Raw genomic sequence first — 26352 nt, forward strand, 5'->3', positions numbered from 1 at the left:
GGGGGAAGCAGTTAAAATACAGCTCGTCAGGGTCCCATTGGTCACAATGCCGACGCCGGAATCTCGACAAGCTGTGAAATGCTGTCGCCAGGGTCCCATTGGTCACAATGCCGACGCCGGAATCTCGACAAGCTGTGAAATGCTGCCGCCGCAGTAGAGGGCAACCTGTGGATCTCAAATTTGGTTGCTTTAGCTGGGCAGTGAGCTACTTGAGTTATTTTCTACCAAAACTACCCAACATGCTGCCGTTCTGGATCAAAGAGTCCAGCAGGGTGCAGACATGAACTGCTTCCTTTTTCCAGGTCTCGACCCAGATCGTCGGTAACCTGAGAGGGGTTGAGTATGAATTACCAGCGTCCGGGATGCTGGCGGTCAGTATATCAACAGTGGCATCCCAGCCACCAGTATGCCGGCAGCGGGGCAAGCTATAGAAAGCCCCTTGTGGGCTTATATTCTCCCTCTATGGGTGTCGTGGATACCCACAGAGGGAGAATAGCCTGTGGCACCGGCATTGCAGCGGCGGCATTTCACAGCTTGTCGAGATTCCGGCCTCGGCATTGTGACCAATGGGACTCTGACGAGCTGTATTTTAACTGCTTCCCCCTGCACAGTAAAGGATGTGTCAAGCTTCCTACTCCAGGCTAATTGTTGTTTGTAGTGCATTAAATAAGGTTGCATCACTGAAGGGATGAGGAACTATGAAGAGGAGAAGTCACTCTGAATACAGGTTCCAGACACTGGATCGACAGTGTCTAGTTAGACCATAGGTCAGTGTCTAGTTATTCAATAGGTCAACCACATATGGTCGACATGCAGTAAAGGTCAACATGGTCAAAATGGCGACAGGTAAAAGGTTGACTGTGTCTAATATTGACAGACACACAATGTTGACAGGTTCAAAAGGTTGACATGACAATAGTCAACACACAAATGGTTGACACTGTTTGTTTTTGGGTTTTTTTTACAACTTTTGCTTCATTTACCATCCACGTGGCCTATGATTGGGAATAGTAAACTGTGACGAGCACAGCGGTAGCAGAGCTGGCCACCTTGCACAAAGTCACACGATGGTACAGAGTACACTAATTGTGGTCACATATAATGAAACTAGTGATGAGCGGGTTCGGTTCCTCGGAATCCGAACCCCCCCGAACTTCACCCATTTTACACGGGTCCGAGGCAGATTCGAATCTTCCCGCCTTGCTCGGTTAACCAGAGCGCGCCCGAACGTCATCATCCCGCTGTCGGATTCTCGCGAGATTCGTATTCTATATAAGGAGCCGCGCGTCGCCACCATTTTCACTCGTGCATTGGAGATGATAGGGAGAGGACGTGTGCAGCGTTCTCTCAGTTATGTTCAGTGTGCTGCAACTATCTGTGCTCAGTGTGCTGCAAATATCTGTGCTCAGTGTGCTGCAAATATCTGTGCTCAGTGTGCTGCAAATATCTGTGCTCAGTGTGCTGAAAATATCTACGTTCTCAGCCTGAAAAATGCTCTATATCTGTGCTGCATTGTAGTATATAGTAGGAGGACAGTGCAGAATTTTGCTGACCAGTGACCACCAGTATTATATCAGTACGGTACAGTAGTCCACTGCTCTACCTACCTCTGTGTCATCAAGTATACTATCCATCCATACCTGTGGTGCATTTAAGTTTTGCGCAGTAGTAGGAGGACAGTGCATAATTTTGCTGACCACCAGTATATAATATATAGCAGTACGGTACAGTAGTCCACTGCTCTACCTACCTCTGTGTCGTCAAGTATACTATCCATCCACAACTGTGCGCAGTAGTAGGAGGACAGTGCATTATTTTGCTGACCACCAGTATATAATATATAGCAGTACAGTACAGTAGTCCACTGCTCTACCTACCTCTGTGTCGTCAAGTATACTATCCATCCATACCTGTGGTGCATTTTAGTTGTTGTGCGCAGTAGTAGGAGGACAGTGCATAATTTTGCTGACCACCAGTATATAATATATAGCAGTACAGTACAGTAGTCCACTGCTCTACCTACCTCTGTGTCATCAAGTATACTATCCATCCATACCTGTGGTGCATTTTAGTTGTTGTGCGCAGTAGTAGGAGGACAGTGCATAATTTTGCTGACCACCAGTATATAATATATAGCAGTACGGTACAGTAGGCCACTGCTCTACCTACCTCTGTGTCGTCAAGTATACTATCCATCCATACCTGTGGTGCATTTTAGTTGTGCGCAGTAGTAGGAGGACAGTGCATAATTTTGCTGACCACCAGTATATAATATATAGCAGTACGGTACAGTAGTCCACTGCTCTACCTACCTCTGTGTCGTCAAGTATACTATCCATCCATACCTCCATTGCTATTGATATATTACTGGCATATAATTCCACACATTAAAAAATGGAGAACAAAAATGTGGAGGGTAAAATAGGGAAAGATCAAGATCCACTTCCACCTCGTGCTGAAGCTGCTGCCACTAGTCATAGCCGAGACGTTGAAATGCCATCAACGTCATCTGCCAAGGCCGATACCCAATGTCATAGTAGAGAGCATGTAAAATCCAAAACACAAAAGTTCAGTAAAATGACCCAAAAATCTAAATTAAAAGCGTCTGATGAGAAGCGTAAACTTGCTAATATGCCATATACGACACGGAGTGGCAAGGAACGGCTGAGGCCCTGGCCTATGTTCATGGCTAGTGGTTCAGATTCACATGAGAATGGAAGCACTCATCCTCTCGTTAGAAAACTGCAGTGCCACTCCTAGATGGGCCAGGTGTTTGTGTCGGCCACTTCGGTCGCTTAGCTTAGTCACACAGCTACCTCATTGCACCTCTTTTTTTCTTTGCATCATGTGCTGTTTGGGGACTATTTTTTAAATCTGCCATCCTGTCTGACACTGCAGTGCCACTCCTAGATGGGCCAGGTGTTTGTGTCGGCCACTTGGGTCGCTTAGCTTAGCCAAACAGCTACCTCATTGCACCTCTTTTTTTCTTTACATCATGTGCTGTTTGGGGACTATTTTTTGAAGTGCCATCTTGTCTGACACTGCAGTGCCACTCCTAGATGGGCCAGGTTTTTGTGTCAGCCACTTGGGTCGCTTAGCTTAGCCACACAGCTACCTCATTGCACCTCTTTTTTTCTTTGCATCATGTGCTGTTTGGGGACTATTTTTTAAATCAGCCATCCTGTCTGACACTGCAGTGCCACTCCTAGATGGGCCAGGTGTTTGTGTCGGCCACTTGGGTCGCTTAGCTTAGTCACACAGCTACCTCATTGCACCTCTTTTTTTCTTTGCATCATGTGCTGTTTGGGGACTTTTTTTAAATCTGCCATCCTGTCTGACACTGCAGTGCCACTCCTAGATGGGCCAGGTGTTTGTGCCGGCCACTCGGGTCGCTTAGCTTAGTCACAGAGCTACCTCATTGCACCTCTTTCTTTCTTTGCATCATGTGCTGTTTAGGGACTATTTTTTGAAGTGCCATCCTGTCTGACACTGCAGTGCCACTCCTAGATGGGCCAGGTGTTTGTGCCGGCCACTCGGGTCGCTTAGCTTAGTCACAGAACTACCTCATTGCACCTCTTTTTTTCTTTGCATCATGTGCTGTTTGGTGACTATTTTTTAAATCTGCCATCCTGTCTGACACTGCAGTGCCAATCCTAGATGGGCCAGGTGTTTGTGTCAGCCACTTGGGTCGCTTAGCTTAGCCACACAGCTGCCTCATTGCACCTTTTTTTTTCTTTGCATCATGTGCTGTTTGGGGACTATTTTTTGAAGTGCCATCCTGTCTGACACTGCAGTGCCACTCCTAGATGGGCCAGGTGTTTGTGTCGGCCACTTGGGTCGCTTAGCTTAGTCACACAGCTACCTCATTGCACCTCTTTTTTTCTTTGCATCATGTGCTGTTTGGGGACTATTTTTTAAATCTGCCATCCTGTCTGACACTGCAGCGCCACTCCTAGATGGGCCAGGTGTTTGTGTCGGCCACTTGGGTCGCTTAGCTTAGCCAAACAGCTACCTCATTGCACCTCTTTTTTTCTTTACATCATGTGCTGTTTGGGGACTATTTTTTGAAGTGCCATCTTGTCTGACACTGCAGTGCCACTCCTAGATGGGCCAGGTGTTTGTGTCAGCCACTTGGGTCGCTTAGCTTAGCCACACAGCTACCTCATTGCACCTCTTTTTTTCTTTGCATCATGTGCTGTTTGGGGACTATTTTTTAAATCTGCCATCCTGTCTGACACTGCAGTGCCACTCCTAGATGGGCCAGGTGTTTGTGTCGGCCACTTGGGTCGCTTAGCTTAGTCACACAGCTACCTCATTGCACCTCTTTTTTTCTTTGCATCATGTGCTGTTTGGGGACTATTTTTTGAAGTGCCATCCTGTCTGACACTGCAGTGCCACTCCTAGATGGGCCAGGTTTTTGTGTCGGCCACTTGGGTCACTTAGCTTAGTCACAGAGCTACCTCATTGCACCTCTTTTTTTCTTTGCATCATGTGCTGTTTGGGGACTATTTTTTGAAGTGCCATCCTGTCTGACACTGCAGTGCCGCTCCTAGATGGGCCAGGTGTTTGTGTTGGCCACTTGGGTCGCTTAGCTTAGCCACACAGCTACCTCATTGCACCTCTTTTGTTCTTTGCATCATGTGCTGTTTGGGGACTATTTTTTAAATCTGCCATCCTGTCTGACACTGCAGTGCCACTCCTAGATGGGCCAGGTGTTTGTGTCGGCCACTTGGGTCGCTTAGCTTAGTCACACAGCTACCTCATTGCACCTCTTTTTTTCTTTGCATCATGTGCTGTTTGGGGACTATTTTTTGAAGTGCCATCCTGTCTGACACTGCAGTGCCACTCCTAGATGGGCCAGGTGTTTGTGTCGGCCACTTGGGTCGCTTAGCTTAGTCACACAGCTGCCTCATTGCACCTCTTTTTTTTCTTTGCATCATGTGCTGTTTGGGGACTATTTTTTAAATCTGCCATCCTGTCTGACACTGCAGTGCCACTCCTAGATGGGCCAGGTGTTTGTGTCGGCCACTTGGGTCGCTTAGCTTAGTCACACAGCTACCTCATTGCACCTCTTTTTTTCTTTGCATCATGTGCTGTTTGGGGACTATTTTTTAAATCTGCCATCCTGTCTGACACTGCAGTGCCACTCCTAGATGGGCCAGGTGTTTGTGTCGGCCACTTGGGTCTCTTAGCTTAGTCACACAGCGACCTTGATGCACCACTTTTTTTCTTTGCATCATGTGCTGTTTGGGGACTATTTTTTGAAGTGCCATCCTGTCTGACACTGCAGTGCCACTCCTAGATGGGCCAGGTGTTTGTGTCGGCCACTTGGGTCGCTTAGCTTAGCCACACAGCTACCTCATTGCACCTCTTTTGTTCTTTGCATCATGTGCTGTTTGGGGACTATTTTTTAAATCTGCCATCCTGTCTGACACTGCAGTGCCACTCCTAGATGGGCCAGGTGTTTGTGTCGGCCACTTGGGTCGCTTAGCTTAGTCACACAGCTACCTCATTGCACCTCTTTTTTTCTTTGCATCATGTGCTGTTTGGGGACTATTTTTTGAAGTGCCATCCAGTCTGACACTGCAGTACCACTCCTAGATGGGCCAGGTGTTTGTGTCGGCCACTTGGGTCGCTTAGCTTAGCCACACAGCTACCTCATTGCACCTCTTTTTTTCTTTGCATCATGTGCTGTTTGGGGACTATTTTTTAAATCTGCCATCCTGTCTGACACTGCAGTGCCACTCCTAGATGGGCCAGGTGTTTGTGTCGGCCACTTGGGTCGCTTAGCTTAGTCACACAGCTACCTCATTGCACCTCTTTTTTTCTTTGCATCATGTGCTGTTTGGGGACTATTTTTTAAATCTGCCATCCTGTCTGACACTGCAGTGCCACTCCTAGATGGGCCAGGTGTTTGTGTCGGCCACTTGGGTCGCTTAGCTTAGTCACACAGCGACCTTGGTGCACCTCTTTTTTTCTTTGCATCATGTGCTGTTTGGGGACTATTTTTTGAAGTGCCTTCCTGTCTGACACTGCAGTGCCACTCCTAGATGGGCCAGGTGTTTGTGTCGGCCACTTGGGTCGCTTAGTTTAGTCATTTAGCGACCTCGGTGCAAATTTTAGGACTAAAAATAATATTGTGAGGTGTGAGGTGTTCAGAAAGACTGGAAAATGAGTGGAAATTATGGTTATTGAGGTTAATAATACTATGGGATCAAAATGACCCCCAAATTCTATGATTTAAGCTGTTTTTGAGGGTTTTTTTGTAAAAAAACACCCGAATCCAAAACACACCTGAATCCGACAAAAAAATGTTAGAGAGGTTTTGGTAAAACGCATCCGAATCCAAAACACGGCCGCGGAACCGAATCCAAAACCAAAACACAAAACCCGAAAAATGTCCGGTGCACATCACATACAAAACTTTCAAAAATTTGTGTTGAAGTTTTTTGTGCAGCATTTGCATGTCGACCTTTTGATCCTATCGACCTTTTGCATGTCAACCATTTGGGGACGACCTATTGACTGTCTATATGTTTACTGTATATGTATTGACCGACACCCCCTGAATAAATAGAAGGAATAGAAGAAAAAAACAAAACAGAAGTACAGTAGAAATAGTGCCTAAAGTACAAGGGGGCTGTAGAGAACCAGCAGACGAAGTGGGTGTAGAGGACTGGGGGCCTGTACATTCTGAAGTAGATGGATTAGTAGGAAAAATCTAGGGCAGAAACTTGTTCACTAAGACACCAAGGGGCCATTTACTAAGGCTTCTAAAGTAGACAAGTGGCCCATAGCAACCAATCAGATTCTGTCTAGCATTTTCTAGAATGCAACAGACAAATGACAGAGGGAGGGATGTACTAAAGGAAAAATGTGGTAAAACTCCTGTTTTCGGGGTTTTACTGCATTTTCAAATGTACAAAGACCCCACCGCCAGTTTTTCGCCGCACAGGGTATCGCCATCTCCAGATGGCGATACCCTATAGAAGCCTATGGGCTTCTTATCGCCGGCAGCCACAACCGCCGCAGACGCCAACCCCCCTCCCCCCGGCATACCTTCCTCCAGGCAGCCCTGGTCCTGGAAGGTAATCTCCTCCTCCCCCTAGCAATGCATCCGGAGGTCATTCCGGGTGCAGGGGGGAGGAGGAGGCGCCGGGGGCAGCCTGCTGCTGCTTCCTGGTTTGCGGCCAGTGTGGAGACCCTCCGCACACCACCTCACAAGTATCGCGGGGGGCCCCCGTCACCGCATTGCGATGTTGATCGCATATGTTAGTACATATGCAATCAACATCGCTGTGGTATGTGGCGAGGGGCGGCAATGTATTTTAATACATCCCACCCAGAATCTGATTGGTTGCTTTAGGCAACACCATCACTTATCTGTTTTAGAAGCTTACCTCCTAGTCTAAAGGAAGCATATTACTGAAAAATCATAAACCAAATTAGCATATAAATTTGCAAACACATAGGAAACTCTGTATGGAGGTGGAAAAACCAGCAAGCAATCACCTGATCTCTTGAGTCGTGGCTTGTTCGTTGTCATCTTTGTCATAATGGCTAAATGCACCTCGCTCAGCTGTCATTATAAACCTGGCTATTCGTTTTTTTTTTTATTGTGCAGTTCCTAGATGACTTTGGTTTATCTGTTTATCCTCAATACTGCTTAGGTTTTTATTAATGTTGCCACAAGGGTGTTGACAGTGGCATCATTAGGGGGGTGCAGATTGGACCTGGTGTCACCATCTGAGGGTCAACACCAATATGCTGGCTCCTTCTCAGTGACCGAGTGCGGGGCGCTGCACTGTGATGTTATCGTGAAGCATATGACTCCCAGTCACTGAGGAGGACGTGGCAGGAAGAGTGCAGGAAGAGTGTCTGGGGTCAGCCTAGTATCTTCCAAGAGTGATTAAAATGGGGCATGCTATGAGGCCACTCCCCCTTCCTCACAGGCCATCCCCCCTTTTCAGCCTATTTGGCACTGTGAATGACACCGACCTCACTGATGCCACTGAGCGGTGATATATATGGGGCCTCTCAAGAGTCAAAATGCTGTTGGACAGGGGTGGCTAAAATCAGTCCTCAGTACTCAGTTAATGTTTTTAAGACCAACCAGCTGATGCACAGGTGTATTCATTGCTTCATTTCCTGTCCTGTTTTAAAATATGTGATGTATTCATTCCTGGTGGACGCATTCTAAAGATCCATAGGAACTCTGGAATACGTCAGCTGTTAGGGATCCTGAAGACTGAGGGTCTAATCCAGATTTACTGTATATGTACACCCGACGGTTTACGTACAAGTCCAGTGGTGTGAGGCCTGCACAAGCATGGGCGCAGAGTGGAGATTGTAACAAGCACTGTTCTTCAAAACCTTTGACGGCATGATGGGTGCAGGTTCTGCGTTGTCGGACGCAGCCTTACTGGTCCTTGGTGCCCAGATTTGACAGCCAGCTTGAGTAAACTTCAGCTTACACAGCTGACCGGTGCCTAAAAACATTGCGGTCGTGATGGTCTTGATTGTGATCCAGCACTCAGATATTGCAAATGCATGCAAGAGGCGTCTATCTCCTACAGACGCCTCCAGCTGTATTTGATTTTTAATCACACTGTGCACATTATTATTACATTTTTATTACATTTTATTTATAAGGCGCCACATGTGTTTCGCAGCGCCGTAAAAAGGACAGTACAGGGGACAAAACATTGCGTTACAGTAAATAAATAACAGAAATAGAGTACAGGTAACAGAGCACCACACATTCTCAAGACATAATACAGCTAAGATGTAAGTATTGAGGGAGTGATCATCGTACTACTAGAGGCTGGTGGCCATAGATGGAGATGAGCCTTTACTAGCAGGATAAAGATGGTCATTGAGGAGGGGAGAGCTGTGAGTGAAATGTGTTGAGATGAGGGCTTAGATAACAAGAGGAAAGAGGGCCCTGCTCTGAAGAGCTAACAATCTATTGGGGAGGGGCGACAGACAGATGACAAGAGGTGCAGGCAAGTGGGAGGTAGCCTGATGGCAGTATGCAAGCAAAGCTGAGATGTTCACGGCCTGAGGCAGGGGGGTGGAGGCACGGCTTAAGCACTGGGTTATGCATCGGGAGGGTATGCTTTGATGAATAGGTGGGTTTTTAGTGCCCGTTTGAAGCTTTGCAAGGTTGGGGAGAGTCTAATGGAGCGGGGGAGTGCGTTCCACTGAAGGGGTGCAGCACGGGCAAAATCCTGAACTCGTGCATGGGAAGCAGTGACCAGGGCGGTGGAGAGGCGACGGTCATTAGTCGACCGTAGGGGGCGGGAGGGAGTATGAAGGGAAAGGAGGTTGGAGATGTAGGGAGCAGTGGAATTAGAGATGGCCTTGTATGTGAGGGTGAGGAGTTTGAAGAGGATTCTGTAGGGGAATGGGAGCCAGTGTAGATTTTGTTGAAGGGGAGTGGCAGATGTGGTGCGGTGGGAGAGGAAGATAAGCCTAGCTGTGGAGTTCAGGACAGATTGGAGGGGAGCAAGATGGGAGCAAGCGAGGCCAGTGAGGACATTGCAGTAGTCAAGTCGTGAGATGACCAGTGAGTGGATGATGAGTTTAGTTGCACTCTGGGAGAGATATGGCCTGATACGAGCAATGTTGCATAGCTGGAAACGACAGGATTGTGCCAGAGCTTGGATGTGGGGTGCAAAGGAGAGGGAGGAGTCAAGAGTGACGCCCAGGCAGCGGTGTTGGGGAACGGGGGAGATGGTGGTGTTGTCAACAATGATGGAGATATTGGTCGGGGGTGTTGCTCTGGATGGGGGGAGTGTTGATGAGTTCCGTTTTGTCCATGTTGAGCTTTAGAGAGCGTTCAGACATCCAGGAGGAGATTGCAGAGAGGCAGCTGGAAACCTGAGAGAGGACAGAGGGGGACAGATCAGGAGATGAGAGGTAGAGTTGTGTGTCATCAGCATAGAGGTGGTATTGAAGGCCAAATGAGTTAATGAGCACACCCAGGGAAGAGGTATACAGGGAGAACAGAAGGGGTCCAAGGACAGAACCCTGAGGGACACCAACAGGAAGGATGGAAGGGTGTGAGGTGGTGTTTGAGGCAGACACAGAGAAGGAGCGGTTAGTGAGGTAAGAAGAAAACCAGTCAAGGACAGTGCTAGAGAGGCCAGCGTTTTGGAGTGTGCCGAGGAGGAGAGGATGATCTACGGTGTCAAAGGCAGCAGAGAGGTCCAGAAGGATGAGCAGAGAGAAGTAACCCCTGGATTTGGCCGAAAGCAGGTCATTGGTGACTTTCACCAGGGCAGTCTCAGTTGAGTGGGGTGGGCGAAAGCCAGATTGTAGTGGATCGAGGATGGAGTTGTCAGAAAGGTAGCTTGTGAGACGGCTGTAGACTAGTCGTTCAAGTAATTTGGAGGCGAAAGGGAGAAGAGAGATGGGGCGGTAGTTAGTGGGTGATGAGGGGTCGAGGTTGGGTTTTTTGAGAATAGGCGAGACCAGAGCATGTCTGAATGGTGAGGGGAAGATGCCGGTGGAGAGGGACAGGTTAAAGAGGTGAGCAAGGTGGGAGCAGGCAGTGGGGGAGAGTGAGCGGAGAAGACGGGAGGGAAGGGGGTCCACGGGGCAGGTGGTTTGGGGGGGGATAAGATGAGGGAGTGGACTTCCTTTTCTGAAGTGGGATGGAAGGAGGACAGGGTGGGATAGATGGAGGGGAGGGATAATGGGGGCAGGGGGGTAGCAGAGGGTTGACGGCGAGAGATGTCGTGTCGGATATCCTCAATTTTGGAGATGAAGAAGGAGGCAAAGTCAGTGGCAGTGAGGGAGGATGGGAGGGGAGGAGGAGGGGGGCGAAGGAGAGTGTTGAAAGTTTCAAAGAGACGGCGTGGACAGGAGGACTGAGAAGAGATGAGTGCTTGGAAAAGGATTGCTTGGCGAGGGAAAGAGCAGAGCTGTAGGAGGAGAGAATAAACTTGAAATGGAGGAAGTCCGTCAGAGAGTGAGATCTCCTCCAGGAGCGTTCAGCGGAGCGTGAGCATTTTTGTAAGAAACGTGTTAGTTTGGTGTGCCAGGGTTGGGGTTTGGAGCGGCGGAGGGGGACAGAGGAGAGGGGGGCCACAGAGTCAAGAGCAGCGGTTAGGGAAGAGTTATAGAAGGTGGCTGCCTGGTTGGGACAAGTCATAGTGGAAAGAGGAGAGAGGAAAGTCTCGAGGGAGGACATGAAAGTGGGGTTGAGAGACCCGAGATTGCGTCTGGTGGTGGTGAGTCTTGGCGTGGAGAGGAGGAGGGAGGAAGAGAGGGTGAAGGAAAGCAGATGGTGGTCAGAGAGAGGGAAGGGAGAGTTTGAGAAATCAGAGAGATCACATCGTTGGGTGAAGACAAGGTCGAGGGAGTGGCCGAGATTGTGAGTAGCGGTGGAGGTCCATTGAGAAAGTCCAAAGGAGGTGGAAAGGGCGAGAAGATTAGTGGAAGCGGCATTAGTGATGTCAATAGGGATGTTAAAGTCTCCGAGGATGACAGAGGGGAGGTCGGAGGAGAGAAAGTGGGGAAGCCAGGCAGCAAAGTTGTCAAGGAAAGGTGAACAGTGGCCAGGGGGGCGGTAGATCACTGCCACAAGGAGGTGAATGGGGTAGAAGAGGCGGATAGTGTGGACCTCGAAGGTGGAGAAGGTGAGAGAGGGCTCAGGTGGGATGACACGAAAGGTGCAGTTAGGGGAGAGAAGGACGCCTACGCCTCCACCCTGGCGACCATCAGTTCTAACTGTGTGGGTGAAGGAGAGGCCTCCGTAGGAGAGGGCAGCAGGGGAGGTGGTGTCAGAGGAGGAGAGCCAGGTTTCAGTGATGGCGAGAAGGTGAAAAGAGTGGGAGATAAAGAGGTCATGGATAGTTGGCAGCTTGTTGCAGATTGATCTAGCATTCCAGAGTGCACAGGAGAAAGGAAGGGAGGGGACAGGGGAGATAGGGATAAGGTTGGCTGGGTTCTGAGTGTTTGTGGGTGATTTTGAATTTGGGGGGTGAGACCTGGCAGTGAGGATTGGTATGTGACAGGATCGAGGAGCCATAATTTGGTACAGTAGTGTTCAGGGGAATAGAATGGTGTAGGTGTAATATAGAATGAACAAGGAGAATGTGGGCTGTAATGTATGCAAAAGACAGTGCAAACAGAGGGGGTCATTCCAAGTTGTTCGCTCGTTAAAAATCTTCGCATCGCAGTGATTTTCCGCTTAATGCGCATGCGCAATGTCCGCACTGCGACTGCGCCAAGTAAATTTGCTATGCAGTTAGGAATTTTACTCACGGCTTTTTCATCGTTCTGGCGATCGTAATGTGATTGACAGGAAATGGGTGTTACTGGGCGGAAACAGGCCGTTTTATGGGCGTGTGGGAAAAAACGCTACCGTTTCCGGAAAAAACGCGGGAGTGGCTGGAGAAACGGGGGAGTGTCTGGGCGAACGCTGGGTGTGTTTGTGACGTCAAACCAGGAACGACAAGTACTGAACTGATCGCAGATGCCGAGTAAGTCTGGAGCTACTCAGAAACTGCTACGAGGTGTGTAATCGCAATATTGCGATTACATCGTACGCTATTTTAAGATGCTAAGATTCACTCCCAGTAGGCGGCGGCTTAGCATGAGCAAATCTGCTAAAATCCGCTTGCGAGCGAACAACTCGGAATGACCCCCAGAATTTTAAGAAATAATGTTAGGAACGGAAAGGCTGAGATGGATACACAGTGGTTGTAGATTGTGTAAATGAGAGTGTGAGCAATGTGTGAAAGCAGTAGGGCTGCTACTTAATCAGACAGGTTGTTCAGTATCCAGGCTGTGCAGGCTGCAGGCATTACTGGTATTAGTATGGGTAACAGTCTGTTGGTTGCAGTTCTTTTGTGGAGGTGGGGGAGATAGCCTGCTGTCCCTCTGGTTTTCTCCTGTTTATCTCCGTATATCTCCATAGATTATATCATCATACTTTGCACTAACATATTTAGCAACACAAGATGCTTGCAGCCTAAGATGCTTGCAGCATTGATCTATACTAGTTAAATAACCATGCAGACATGGATACAGGGTTAATTGATAGCAGCCCCCACCCTCTGAAAACTCCACCCACAACAAAAGGTTGCCTCAAGGTGTGAACAAATCACTATACCCCCACTAATACACAGTGAGAACAGACTATAGTCTAGCCTAGAAATAACTAGTTAAAGATAAAATTATCAATACCTAGCATAGTACAAAAAGCATGTAATGGGTGGATGTCAAAGTTGATCTATACTAGTTAAACTTACAACCATGAATTGGGACTTGAGTTTGACCATCCCTGCTGTAGGACATGTTGTTAGTTTAAATTGTGAGTTTATATAAACAGGTTTAGCTGCAAATATTTATTGATAAATTTGCCCCTAAGACACACCACCAACATAGTACGGATGGGACATAAATAGATAGGTACTGTAGTGACTGATTGGTTGCACTTGCTATGAATACTTTGCCCTCTTTGGGAAGTTTCATACTGTACATCTCTATATATAAATTCTGTCCAGAATAAATGCTCTTTAGCTCTTTATAGGAAGCAATTTAATGGGTACAATGTACTACATGTTGTTGGCAAGCTCAGTTTTTGCTAACTGGACTTTGCACGATGTTGTCTCAGTGGGCAGTACTGTATAAACTGGTGAGATAAAACATATGTATTTATTGTTCAGAGTGCACCTATAACCAAGGATCACAAATGTAATCCAGTGAAATTTGGTGCAGATGTGGAATTACAGACACCTATGATTTCCCCATTAGACTGTGGTAAATCTGAGCAGTGGCGAAACTACTCAGTGCAAGCAGTGCCTTGCACTGGGGCCCACCGCTGTCAAGGGGTCCAAAGCATAGGCGCCAATTCCAGCAGCCACAGCCCCCTCAGTGAGTGAATTGAGACGTGCTGAGGGCTGTGGCAGCGCTTCCATACTTTGCAATGTAAAACCCCCCACCAAATATGGCCGCCGCCAAGGCGGAGACAGACGCTAGAAGCCACATTTGACCTCTAGCGCCTGTCTCCCCGGCAGCAGGCATTTTAAGGGTTTTTTCACACTGTAATGCACGGCTGCGGCAGCGCATCTCAATCCACTGAGGGGGCTGCGGGGGCTAGAATTATACAGCCTGCCACATACACCCTTCCATACTGGAACAGCGGCCAGGAGACCCCTGGCATCTCACAGGGGACCCCCCTGGCAACGTGGTGGAAACCCCTGGCAATGCGGTGGAAACCCCTGGCAACACGGAGGAGACCCCTGGCAATGCGTAGGAAACCCCTGGCACCATGGGGGCATGTATATCTTGCAACGTGGGGGAATATGTGTATCTGGCACTGTGGGGGCAAATCTACCACTGTGTGGGCATGTGTATTTGTATTTGGCAATGTGGGGGCATATCTGCAATGTGGCAGAATATGTGTATCTGACACAGTGGGGGCACATCTAGCACTGTGGGGCATGTGTATTTGGCAATGTGGGGGCATATCTGGCAACGTGGCGGAATACTGTATGTGTATCCGGCATAGTGAGGGCATATCTAGCACTGTGGGGGCATGTGTATTTGGCTATGTGGGAGCCTATCTGGCACTGTGGCACTGCACTATTTGGATCATATGTGTATTACGCCCCCATTTTCAATGGCCACGCCCCATGTGCCATGTGGCCACACCCATTTTTGCCATGCTCGCACCTTCGGCATGCACATACAGCACAACTAACATTTTTTTTTCTACTTGCACCACTGTGGATATGTTTGTATATATATATATATATATATAGGAGCATGCAAAGAATCTCCAATTTGGAGTTAGGGGGGTGGACTGAGAGGGGGGTCCAAAGCATTTTGTTGCACCTGGGCCCACTGCTCGCTAGTTCCGCCACTGAATCTGAGGGATGAATAACATATTATCACAGCATACCTCCCAACGTCACCCTCTCGAGGAGGGACAAAATGTTCTGCTTCTGCACTTTTCTCTTAATTTATGATGGCCATTGCCTGTTTTAAACAGGTTAATGAATAAGAAAGGTGTTTCATCAGAGGTGATAGCAATCATAAATGAAGAGGGACGTCCAGGAGCAGAGCATTCTGTCCCTTCTGGAGAGAGTCATGTTGGGAGGTATGTTACAGTGTTCAGGATCTTTGAAGAGGCAGTGTCGGACTGGGGCATGAGGTGCCCCCTTGGGGAATGCACTTGTAGGGGCCCATGTTAGGGGTGTGGCCAGTCTTCAGAGGTTTGGCTAACCATTAGAGAGTGCATGGTCTGGGCACCTTGATAACTATGGGGTGCAGAGCCGGATTATAGCTGGGGCAACAGAGGCGGTCGTCCTGGTGCCCCCACACACTGCTACTAGAGCTGGAGCACAGCATTTACTGTATTTGTGTCTCCATTCCTCCTCCACTTCGGCGGCTCAGCTGTTCCTTTACAGCGGCTGCCAAAGAGCTCTTCACTGCAGTGCACACAGTCACAGTCTCGCAGGATTTTGTCCCAGTGCCACCCGAAGCCTCTGCAAATATTTAAGGACTCGGAGCTGAGTCTTCTCCGAGTGCGCTCTCCCGGCTGCCTGCTCCCTGCTCCATGACAAGTATCAAGATGGGTATGCTTTTCATATGTCCCACTGCTCCAATGTGCTGTACCCATATAAACTTTTAACAGGTACAGGCAATGCATAGTAGTAGCAGATATGTGTACAGGGCTGTGTTTGGGAGGGGGGGTAAGGGGGGTGTTTCGGTGGGATGGGGGCGGTTATTTGCCAGCAATTTTTTTGATGGTTGCCTTCCACAACTTAGTTGCTCCTAGGCCCCCACAAGCCTCGATCCGGCCCTGATGGGGTCTATTAATAAAAAAAAAAATGAACTGCTACTTATCAATATACATCGCATCAGTTTGATGCAATGTATAACTGTTATAAGTAACAAGTCACGTATACTCACCATTCTGATGAAGCAACGCAGTATCCGGGGATCCAGCAATGCTCTCTTCTCTGGCAGTCCCCCTCTGCGGTGCTTTGAGTCAGCCGACGGATCCTTCAGCACATGCATCGCCTGTTGACCACCCAGCAGGCCGCAGTGACTGCTGGGAGGTCAGAGGGGCAGAGCCAGCATGGGTGCCAGACAAAGAGCAGGGAAGCATTGAGCTTCCCTGCACCACGGTTCAAGTTACGCCATCCTGAGATGGCGAACCTGAACTCCATGGAGAAGTGGAAAGCATATCTACTGGGAGCATAACTAAATGGGGCATATCTACTGGGGCAATACTACATGGGGGCATTATTACATGGGGGCACTACTAACGAGGGCATTGCATAGCGGGCACTTCATGAGGGGCATCACTTCTGGGGACATAAGGGGCACTGCTACTGGGGGCACTGCGTAAAGGGCACCAATTCTATGGGCTCTACAAAAGGGGCACTACCACTGCGGGCACTACTACTACAGTGGGCAATTCATAACACGCACTACTACGGTGGGCATTATGTGTATTTGGGGTGCTACTACTGTGGGCTTTCTGTATAAGGGGCACTAATGTGTGTCATATCATGAATAAGGGACACTACTCTATGTGGTGTAATGTGAATAGGATTGTGCTACCGTGTGGTGTAATTTTAATTGGGAATACTTGTGAGTGACCACGCCCCTTTATTTTTGAGACCACGTCCTTTTTGTGGTGTGCACCATAGGCGAACAGGCGGTGGGGGAGGTTGAGTTCCACCACCACCCTAGGACCACTTTAAGCACTGGCTGGGAGGATCAGTCCGCACATAACATGATTACTGTATGGTGGACATCACTGGCTGAGGGGGACAGCCATTGCAGCCAATCAGGAGAAACAGATGATGAGTAAACATTGCAAGCCTCCCCATTGATGGCAAAAGCATCAAACATCAGGACCAAGCTATGGTGAAGATGTACAGTACCCAGCCTTATAAAGAGTGGACAAGTTGCTCATATCAGCATAGTGTTTTTTTTCTAGGTAGTCTAGGAATCCACATAATAATCATATTTTATGGATAATATTTTAAACATCGCTCTTTACGGGACACTCATTTCAAACACTTGGCAAATACTTTAAACTGGTAGATTTATGTTTCCCTTTTACACAGTAACCCTGCTTATTTCCTAAATAAAACCTCGTACACCAATTTTATCTTAGCTTCCAACGTTTTACCAATGAAATAAATGCTTTTCATGGCTGGTCCATCCAGCAGCCTTTCCCTGTACAATAGTAGTAGATGACAGCAGCAGCAGCAGCACATGCCTATACAAGCTATTATCCCTCTAAACCGTAGCTGTAGCCAGCTCCTCCCTCTCATGCCTCATGTGTAAGCAGCCCAGGATTTCTGCTTCAGCTCACTTCTATCCCGATCACCAGGTCTGACAGCCACAGCTCCATGTCCCATACCTCCAGGCTTTTTTTTACTATAAAGGGAGAAGACAATTCCCTCACACGCCGCGCAGCACTACAGAAGCCATTCTATTGAGAAGGCAACTTGCCTGGAAGAAGAGACTGATAGGGAGATAGGCTGGTGTCTGCGGGAAGGGAATTCGGCTCTTTAAATGCAAGCCAACATGAGGACCCTTGCTAGTTGGAGAAGCGAGTAGCAGCCAGTGTTCCATGCAATGCTACTTTTTCCACTTTCATTGCAATAGTAAACAGCTGTCACAAAGCAGAGAATGATCCCTCCAAGCAGCACCATGGGAGACAGTGTAGACAAGGAGGATGAACTTGGAAATACTGAACAGCCTCACTCGCCAGCTTCCACCAGTAGCCAAGAATCAAAGGTATTTTGCTTTGTGATACTACTACAGGTTGTTACTACAGGTTGTTGCGTGATGTGAGTGACAGCTCTTGTGTGAGCACCTACCCCTGCCCCTGTGAATGGGGACATGTTAAGCTTACTGATGAAATTACTGTTTATTTTAGGGTAACCTCCTAAGGGTGCTGTCAGCTACTTATTATTGTAGTAATGTATTATTCCATGTATTGTCTGCAGTGCTATATGGTAATACTCTAGGATATGACTGTCCTATTATATACTCAGCGACTTCATTGGAAAATAGAATGATTTACAACGTTTAATATACTGTGCCATTAGATTAAACGGGGGCTTAATGTTCTTGAAAAGCATACCTTACCTATTTTGGAGATACAATCCAGATATTCAGGTTATCCTGTCAGGCTGGATTGAGCTTTGAAATGTTATTCAGTGTGCACGCACAGTGTAAGGTAAATGCTGGGCATGGAATGTACTGTATGCCAATGATGTCTGCACGTAGGTCAGCTTCTGTGCACAGTGATGAAGTGGTTAGCACAGCAGCCCAGACCTGCTTTATAGTCCTGATGCTGTGCCTTTTGATATATAGCAAGGTTCCATCAAAACATCAGTCTATCTTTATATACTGTAGCCCAGTGAATTTGTACACTAATGGAGAAGTGTTTGGAATTATGTAGGAAGGAAATAAAATTCTGCAACATATATGTAAACATAGCTTACTGATTTTACTGAATATATCAAATGATGATACGCCTACGCTACAAGATGAAATAGGTTCCTAAACATCCAGCCTAAAAAACAAAACAAAAAACTTAGAACAGATGTGTCCTTTTACACTGTCGCTTCAGTCGCTCCAAATAGTCCCTTCTCTGTGTGCATGTACTGCGAGGTTCGGCCATGCCAAACGTTTTTATGGCTTAAAATGTGCATCTTATTCGCATGAGTAAAACAACTTGGAAGGACAAAACTACATTGCTAGCTTACACTGCTCAATTTAATGTGCAACATATGTAGATCTGTGTGCAACTGAATCTGTATACTAAGTGCTACGATGCAGCGGCCATGGCTCTTCCTCATGCCAAGTTCCGCTGTGCTTCATCTGCAACTTTGTACTTTTGTAAAAGTAATTCCGGTGCGTTACACCGTGAGCTGTGTTTTGCTACGTCTGTGATGCGAATAACATGCAAAATAATGACGTGCACTACTCCACTTGGAGCGTCTTAGTCGCGACAAGTGTCTCACGCTGTACGGCGTATAGACACCAGATACTAGAGGTCTCCTCTATAATTCACCACAAAAACCTTATGTCAGTTTTCTTGCTTACTAACTCCTCAATTTAATCTTAAACACTTTGGGGTATATTCAGTTAGCTGCAGGTTTTACCCCATGGCTGATTGTCAGCTAATTACCGCACAATGCTAATTACTGTGCAGATTTTTTGTTGCAGCTCCTGAAGCTGCGTGAAAAAGTACACCCTTGGGAATTAATACAAGGCTTAATCTCCGCTAGTTGAATCGGGTTGGCAATGTAATTATACCCCGCAGATAATTAAATATGCCCCATTGGGGCAGATTTAAAGGCATGTCTGTTTGTAGCATGTATCTTGCATGTTGAGTTTTGTATTCAGGGGAGGGGTCCTGGGGTGCACACCTGTAATGAGAGGTGCGACCCTGCGGAGACCTTTCAGTACTGCATACAAAGACAGGGTTGCAGGTGCACAATTTAAACACTACCAATTCATTAATAATAATCGTTACAATAACATTTTGCATTTTGAGCAAGGTTCTTTACAAAGTTATGGCCATAAATAACGGCTTGCTCACTGCGTCCAGGTGACCTCATTAATCGGGAAAGTCCCTAACATATTGGGGGGTACACATCTAGGGCGTGGGACACCCCAAACCCGAGAAGCTGAGTGACCCCAGGGCAATACTAGAGTGAAAAAATATTTAGTGAAAAAAGTGAACATAGGTTAGGGAGAGAGGCTGTTGAAAAACAGCAGTGGTGAATTAGTGAGAGGTACCAAAGTGAGAAATGAAGTAGTGAGAGGTAAATTAGTGAGAAGTGAAGGTGGGAAATGAGTTACACTGAAAAAACACACACAATAGGTATTAAAGGACAAAATTTTATTGCATGTTGAGTTTTGTGTATGCGTTAATACTCCTGTTGTGAGAGTGAGACAGATCTTGCAGGTGCTAGTGTGCTCTGATAATGATACCAGCTATAAGAGCAAGCGTACCGCTATGGCCAGATCTCTATAGGGGAATATAATATGCATTTAGTTCTGTGCACACAATGTGGGAGCAATAACATGAAATATTAAATAGTAACGTATTTGCAAACAGTTTATCATTTCTATACATCATTTCTAGGGACAGCTGGCCGGTGCATAGAGCTCAGATCACTCTCAGCAGACAGTAGTGCACATTATGCCAATCAAAGGTTTAGTGGTTTTGGTTATAAAATTGTCACTTTTCATGTTATTGCATCTCTTTAGTATATTTTACCTAATAAAGTCTAAAGAAAGGGAAAATATTGTGAAAAATGTATCTTACAATATAAATACACAGTAACAAAAAATTGGATTACATACGTTATCCCGATGGACGGGATGCTGGCTGTCAATATCCCGGCATTGTCATCCCACCTGCCAGAATGCCGTCAGCGGGGCGAGCACAAAGATTCCCTGTGTGGGCTCGCTGAGCTTTCCATGCTGCGGGCTTGGGTTCTATTCCCACTCTTTAAGTATCATGGACACCCACGAGTGGGAATAGCCGTAGTGCGCCGGGATTCCAGCTGGCGGCATTGTCGGCTGTTGGGATTTTGGTGTCGGTCTCCTGAACGGCGGGATCCCGACAGTCTGCATTTTAACTGCATCCCCAAAAAATTTACTGTAGAGTTAGTTGGCTAATACTGAAGACTAATGAACACTCATAAGAACAATTCTTTAAAACAGTCCGTGAACATTAGGGATAGTTTGCAAAGATAGAGGTATAAAAAACAGGAAAGTTGTACAGAATGCTATGAACGCAGTGTCATTAGTTCATTTGTGAAACATGGTACACATGAGCAAACTTAGTAGCTGCTTCTGCATATAATAAATCAACTATTCTTAAGGAATTCTATTTATCATAGACAAAACTCAAAGTAACATTTGCAGTAGCTACTATGACAGAGAGCCAGTGGACAAAGCATTGCTATTATGCTATTATAGAACTGTTACACAACTGCAAAGGTTTAATTAGGAGTAAATGAAGTTTAATTAAGATTAGTAATGTTTACCTAATGGCAATAAAGGCATTTGAAAGTGAAAAAAGAGAGAGGAGCTTTTTCTTTCATGCATTGCACTAATAAGCTAGTAGCTTTACAAAGGCAGGTAGCTTACACCATCTGCTTGGCTTGCCATATTTGATTTTTTTATTAATATAATTTTGCCTCTGACAGCATACAGAGGAAGCACAATAGTATACAACTGCTTAATATCCTTTACACCATTGTATAATATACAGATTTAATTTCCTCTCCTGATATGGCTACACTGTTTTACATGTAATGTGAAGTCAGCCTGTATTACTGCTGAGTATAATCTGAGGACCAGTTGCTGCTTTGTTTCTAAAATTTCAGGTCTCAAAATTACATTTTAAATTAGAATCAGGATGGATTTTTTTTTTTTTTTATTGTGATTTATGGCTGGGATGATTTCATTAAACACAGAGCTTGTGGTCTACTAATTGTAAATATTATATTGTGCCTCTACAGGACCACTCCAGGTCCATTATATTCATCATGTAAGTGTTGCGCCTTGTTCTTGTAAATACTCTTTATATGTAAGCTGCTATTCTCACATGGTTTGGGTTGATTAGCTCAAATAAATACTTTTAGCATTCTTGATAAAATTGAGAGCTTATTTGTAGACCGATGGATTGCAATGATCTTTGTGGGCAACCAAGTTCCAAGCGAAGTGCAGTGTCTGTGTGCCATCATTACAGGCGGTCCGATGCCATTTTGATGGCACATTGTGTGTTGCTATCTGTGATGTGCACAGCCGCTGCAAATAGAGTGTATTTGAGCTTCCCCAAAAAATGGGTTCTGTTTCATTATAGTGTGCTTAGAGATATATTCTAAATGGTTAGTAAATGTCAATTTCATAGATACAGGTACTGTACATTGTGTATGGGATAGATAAATCTGTGACAGGTGACGCTAAGCCAATATGAAACAAATGAAGCCTGTTTAATGGGGGAAAACATGTTCCCATGTTCTGATAAAGGAGGGCTGACCAATGACTGGACCTGTATTATGTTGTCAACATGTGTACAGATCTGAAGTATATAGCAGGTTCAGGGGATCTTTATGTTTGTGCTTTTTGAGGAAGCAATTAGGATGCAAATAAGGTGTATCCATTTAACCTTTGATTTAATGACTTGAGAGAAATTGAGACGATAAGAATTCTGAGGATGCATAAATATCTGCCTGCTGTGGTTACCGTTAACATAATCTATCAAAATCTTTCAGTGGAATTACTCCTACATACAGATGTGTCCTTATACATCCTGCCTCAATACGCCATGCAGCAGGAGATGCCTGGTGTGAGTCAGCCGGCAGCTCCCGGGCAGCTCTGCTAACGTTGGGTGTCTTTTTTGGCCGAAAATGCATCTTATTCACATCACTAGGACGCACAAGCAGTTTATGCTAAGTAAAATGATATGCAGCATGTCTATATTGTGTGTGTGACTGTGGCTGTATCTGCATACGGAATGCTATGTTACAGTGATTTCCATGAAAACACTGTAATGCAGCATTTTGTATGCAGATACATAGAAATTCGACTTAGATGTATTTGAATTGAAACAGATGCACATAAAGACGATCAGTGCTACCGAGTCATGGTATGGCGTGACAAGAATGTCGGTTTAATGTGACTGCAGCAAGGATGTAGTAGGAAACATCTGTATATGCATCATAATGTGAAGATATAAGGATCTTACTGTTTTTGAACTACAGTATATCTGCTTGAATTATATTTGTATGTACCTAGGGTCGAGTATATGGGCATGTGTACCATATTTTCTGTACAGTAACATATATTACACATGTACATTCAGATAGATGAAGAAAACACACACATAGTGAGCATCTGTTTGGCCACATATTTATTAAAACAGCACATACAAATATTGCCATGCTCTGTTTGGTTGGACACACATTTTGCACCATTTTAGTCCACAGTTGAACCTCCACTTAATTACATTATTTTTATTTTCTGCTGATATACTACTCGAATCACCCTCAGTTTTATATAACACATGACATTTTGGAGACACTGGGGTTATTTATTTTATCTTATGTGCGTTTGCTATAAAATAAGCTAGATTGGCTTGCTGTAGAAAATGGTGGCCAAACGCCTATAACCGCGACCTCTGTGGTAATGTTAAAATGTGACTGTTATTTGGGGGCTGAGATTTTTTTTGTGCATTCCTGCTAAACTGGAAGAATAACTGCATAATTTCCACTCGTAGCATCTTATCCGTATCCAGTGCACAGTAACAACATCACTGTCTCTAATATCAACACCACAATGTCTGAATAAGAATGTCAACATAGTTCAAACTGTCAACATCCTCAAACTATTGACAGGTTCATAATGTCAACATCTGAAATGTAACCATTTTAATGTATAAAATGTCGACCTAATGAAAGTCTACACGAAAACTGGGAACAAGTTATGGCACACCCCAGGCGTCTTTCTTCCTACAAATTAAGATCTCATTTTTGCATTGGTGTTTAAAAACAGATGTGTTATTGACTGTATTCCAGCTTCTGTATCCCATCTTCTGTATCGCAATCTGTAACCCATATTCTGTATCCCATCTTCTGTATACGGTAATCTGTATGCTATATTCTGTATCCCATATTCTGTATCCCATCTTCTGTATATGGTAATGTGTATGCTATATTCTGTATCCCATCTTCTGTATACGGTAATCTGTATGCTATATTCTGTATCCCATATTCTGTATCCCATCTTCTGTATACGGTAATGTGTATGCTATATTCTGTATCCCATATTCTGTATCCCTTACATATTCAGCCGCATGGATATACACAGGGAAGGAAGTTGTAGCACCATTGGCATACAGCTGCAGGCGGGTGACAGCACCCTGCTCTGCGTGCCACACAGAATAAGACCCTTAATGTTGATTATAATTCTCTACATTCACTTAATCTCATCTGCATCATTTTACTTTGTGGAAAACATAAAAAAGAGGGTTATTTACTGTCACAGCTGACAATCCAAATACATATTAAACCCATAAACAATTAGTTTAATTTTTGGTTGCTATGGTTTTGTGCAGATTTGCAACTGTGAGCAGCATAATTGTGCTTAGTGGCCCTCATTAAGGATATGGAAAGTTTCTACCTGCTCTAACCTGAATGTCTCTTGAAGCAGAGGCGTAACTGTGGGAGGCAACGGAGTCGGCTGCCGCCGGGCTCTTGCTCTGTAGGGGGGCACCTCTCCTCCCATTCCGTGTTCAGCGACACCATTCAATTAAGTTAATTGACAGCCAAAGCTATCTCCTCCATGGTCGATTCCCCTCCCCCACTAGTCCCTGCACCTTACAAGTCACTTTATTATAGATGCACATTTTAAAAGTGTCATACCCAGGATTAGAACCCACAACCTATTATACTGGAAGCAGGTAACTTACTGATGGAGCTATTTGTTCCTGTATAGGAAGTATGAGAATTCAACTATATGAAGTTACTTCTCTGACAATTACATGTAACTTCATGTAGTTACAATTCTCATGCTTCCCGTACAGATGCAAATAGCTCCATCAGTAATACCCCTTTCACACTGCCAATGCCGGATCCCACCCGGTAACTGGAAACGGGTCCTTCCCGGGTGGGATCCAGCATTGGCCGCTGCTGCAGGCTTCCCCGACCCCGCAATATGCCGGACGGGTTGCCATAGCAGTGGGGGCGGAACCGGTGGTGGGGGCGGAGGTGGAGGCGGCGCTGGGAGATGAGATCATCTCCACGCCGCCTCTCCCTGCTGTAGTAAATGGGTCCCGGGACACATCGACGCGGGAGCCCGTTTACGCAGCCACTGACCCGGTATTCAACCCGGGTATAACCCTGCTTTATTCCCGTGTTGAATTGCCGGGTCAGGGGGCCCGGGATTTTTGCTATGCCCCTTTCACACCGCACGCTGACCCGTGTCGACCCGGCAATATGCCGGGTCGATACTGGGTTATTTGTGCGGTGTGAAAGGGGTAGAAGGTGCCTGCTTTCAGTGTAATAGGTCGTGGGTTCTAATCCTGGGTATGACACGTGTAAAATAATTGTCAGAGAAATAATCAGTATTGTGAGTGACTGAGCAGATATACAGTATGTAGTATGTGGCTGCACACTACATAGATCTGTCTAGTTGCAATGGTTTTGACTTGACAATTAGAATCTGAACCTTGATATGCAGCAGCAAATTGCTTGATCAGTAAGGTGTCTGTCCTCTGTGTAACAGTTCATGGGAACTAATAATGTGTATGACTGCTAAGAAACGTGATTTAAAATAAATGACAATGAAATTTAAATATGTACATACATGCATATATTTATCTATACATGAGGGCACCAATATTTATCTTGTCTCCGGCTTCTGGGACAAACCTACGCCACTCTATTGGAGGTCACCTGTTGTTACCTAGTGCCGGCCACTTTCAAGTGAAATGGGTAGTCTGGGTGACTTGTTACGATTTGCCCTGACTTGCGTCATCATGGCTCCGTCCCTGCCTTAAAATGCCTGGAATCACTGCACTGTATAGCAGGAAGCGTTGCCATAATGACAAAAACTCAGCACCATGCCCCCTGTTCAGCCCACCTGTCCGCTCCACACACCCTTGGACCACCCACCTGTCTGCCCATCCCGTGAGCCAGTAGTCAGATGTTACAGTGTATACTGTACACAGCTTTTCCAGAGTCTTTATCTAGAGCACAGGTTCTCAAACTCGGTCCTCAAGACCCCACACAGTGCATGTTTTGCAGGTCTCCTCACAAAATCGCAAGTGAAATAATTAGCTCCACCTGTGGACCTTTTAAAATGTGTCAGTGAGCAATTAGTACACCTGTGCACCTGCTGGGTTACCTGCAAAACATGCACTGTGTGGGGTCCTGAGGACCGACTTTGAGAACCTATGATCTAGAACAAAATCACTGTATATGAAACTCCAGTTTGTGAGTCCAACTTGCTCATCTTATGTGTTTTTCTTCTAACCAAGACATGCAAAGCTATGTATTATTATTATCATTTATCCATATTTATATCCAACCACAAGGGATCCGCAGCGCCCAATTACAGAGTACATAAATGAAAAAACAAAACGGACAATAGTGACTTACAGTTGAAGACAATATAGGACAAGTACAGGGTAAATAACACTGACATAAGTATCAGAGTGGCAGAAAACCGTGGGGTTAGGTGCCGTCGAGGATGTTTAAGTAAGAGAAGGATAAGCACATGAGGGTTGAGGGTAATGTTTCTGAGAGCTTACATTCTAAAGGTATAAGCACTGTCTTCCTG

General features: G+C 45.9%; 1 protein-coding gene across 1 annotated transcript in view; it reads left to right on the forward strand.

The window, feature by feature from the left end:
- Positions 1-17303: 17303 nt before the first annotated feature.
- STAC (SH3 and cysteine rich domain) overlaps positions 17304-26352 on the forward strand; it is a 475170-nt gene continuing 466121 nt past the window's right edge. The window contains exon 1 of the mRNA XM_063922611.1: positions 17304-17778. Coding sequence (XP_063778681.1) covers positions 17671-17778 — 108 coding nt within the window. The 5' untranslated portion in view covers positions 17304-17670. The remainder of the gene's footprint in view (positions 17779-26352) is intronic.

This window comes from Pseudophryne corroboree, chromosome 5 (assembly GCF_028390025.1).
Source record: "Pseudophryne corroboree isolate aPseCor3 chromosome 5, aPseCor3.hap2, whole genome shotgun sequence".
Lineage (NCBI taxonomy): Eukaryota > Metazoa > Chordata > Amphibia > Anura > Myobatrachidae > Pseudophryne > Pseudophryne corroboree.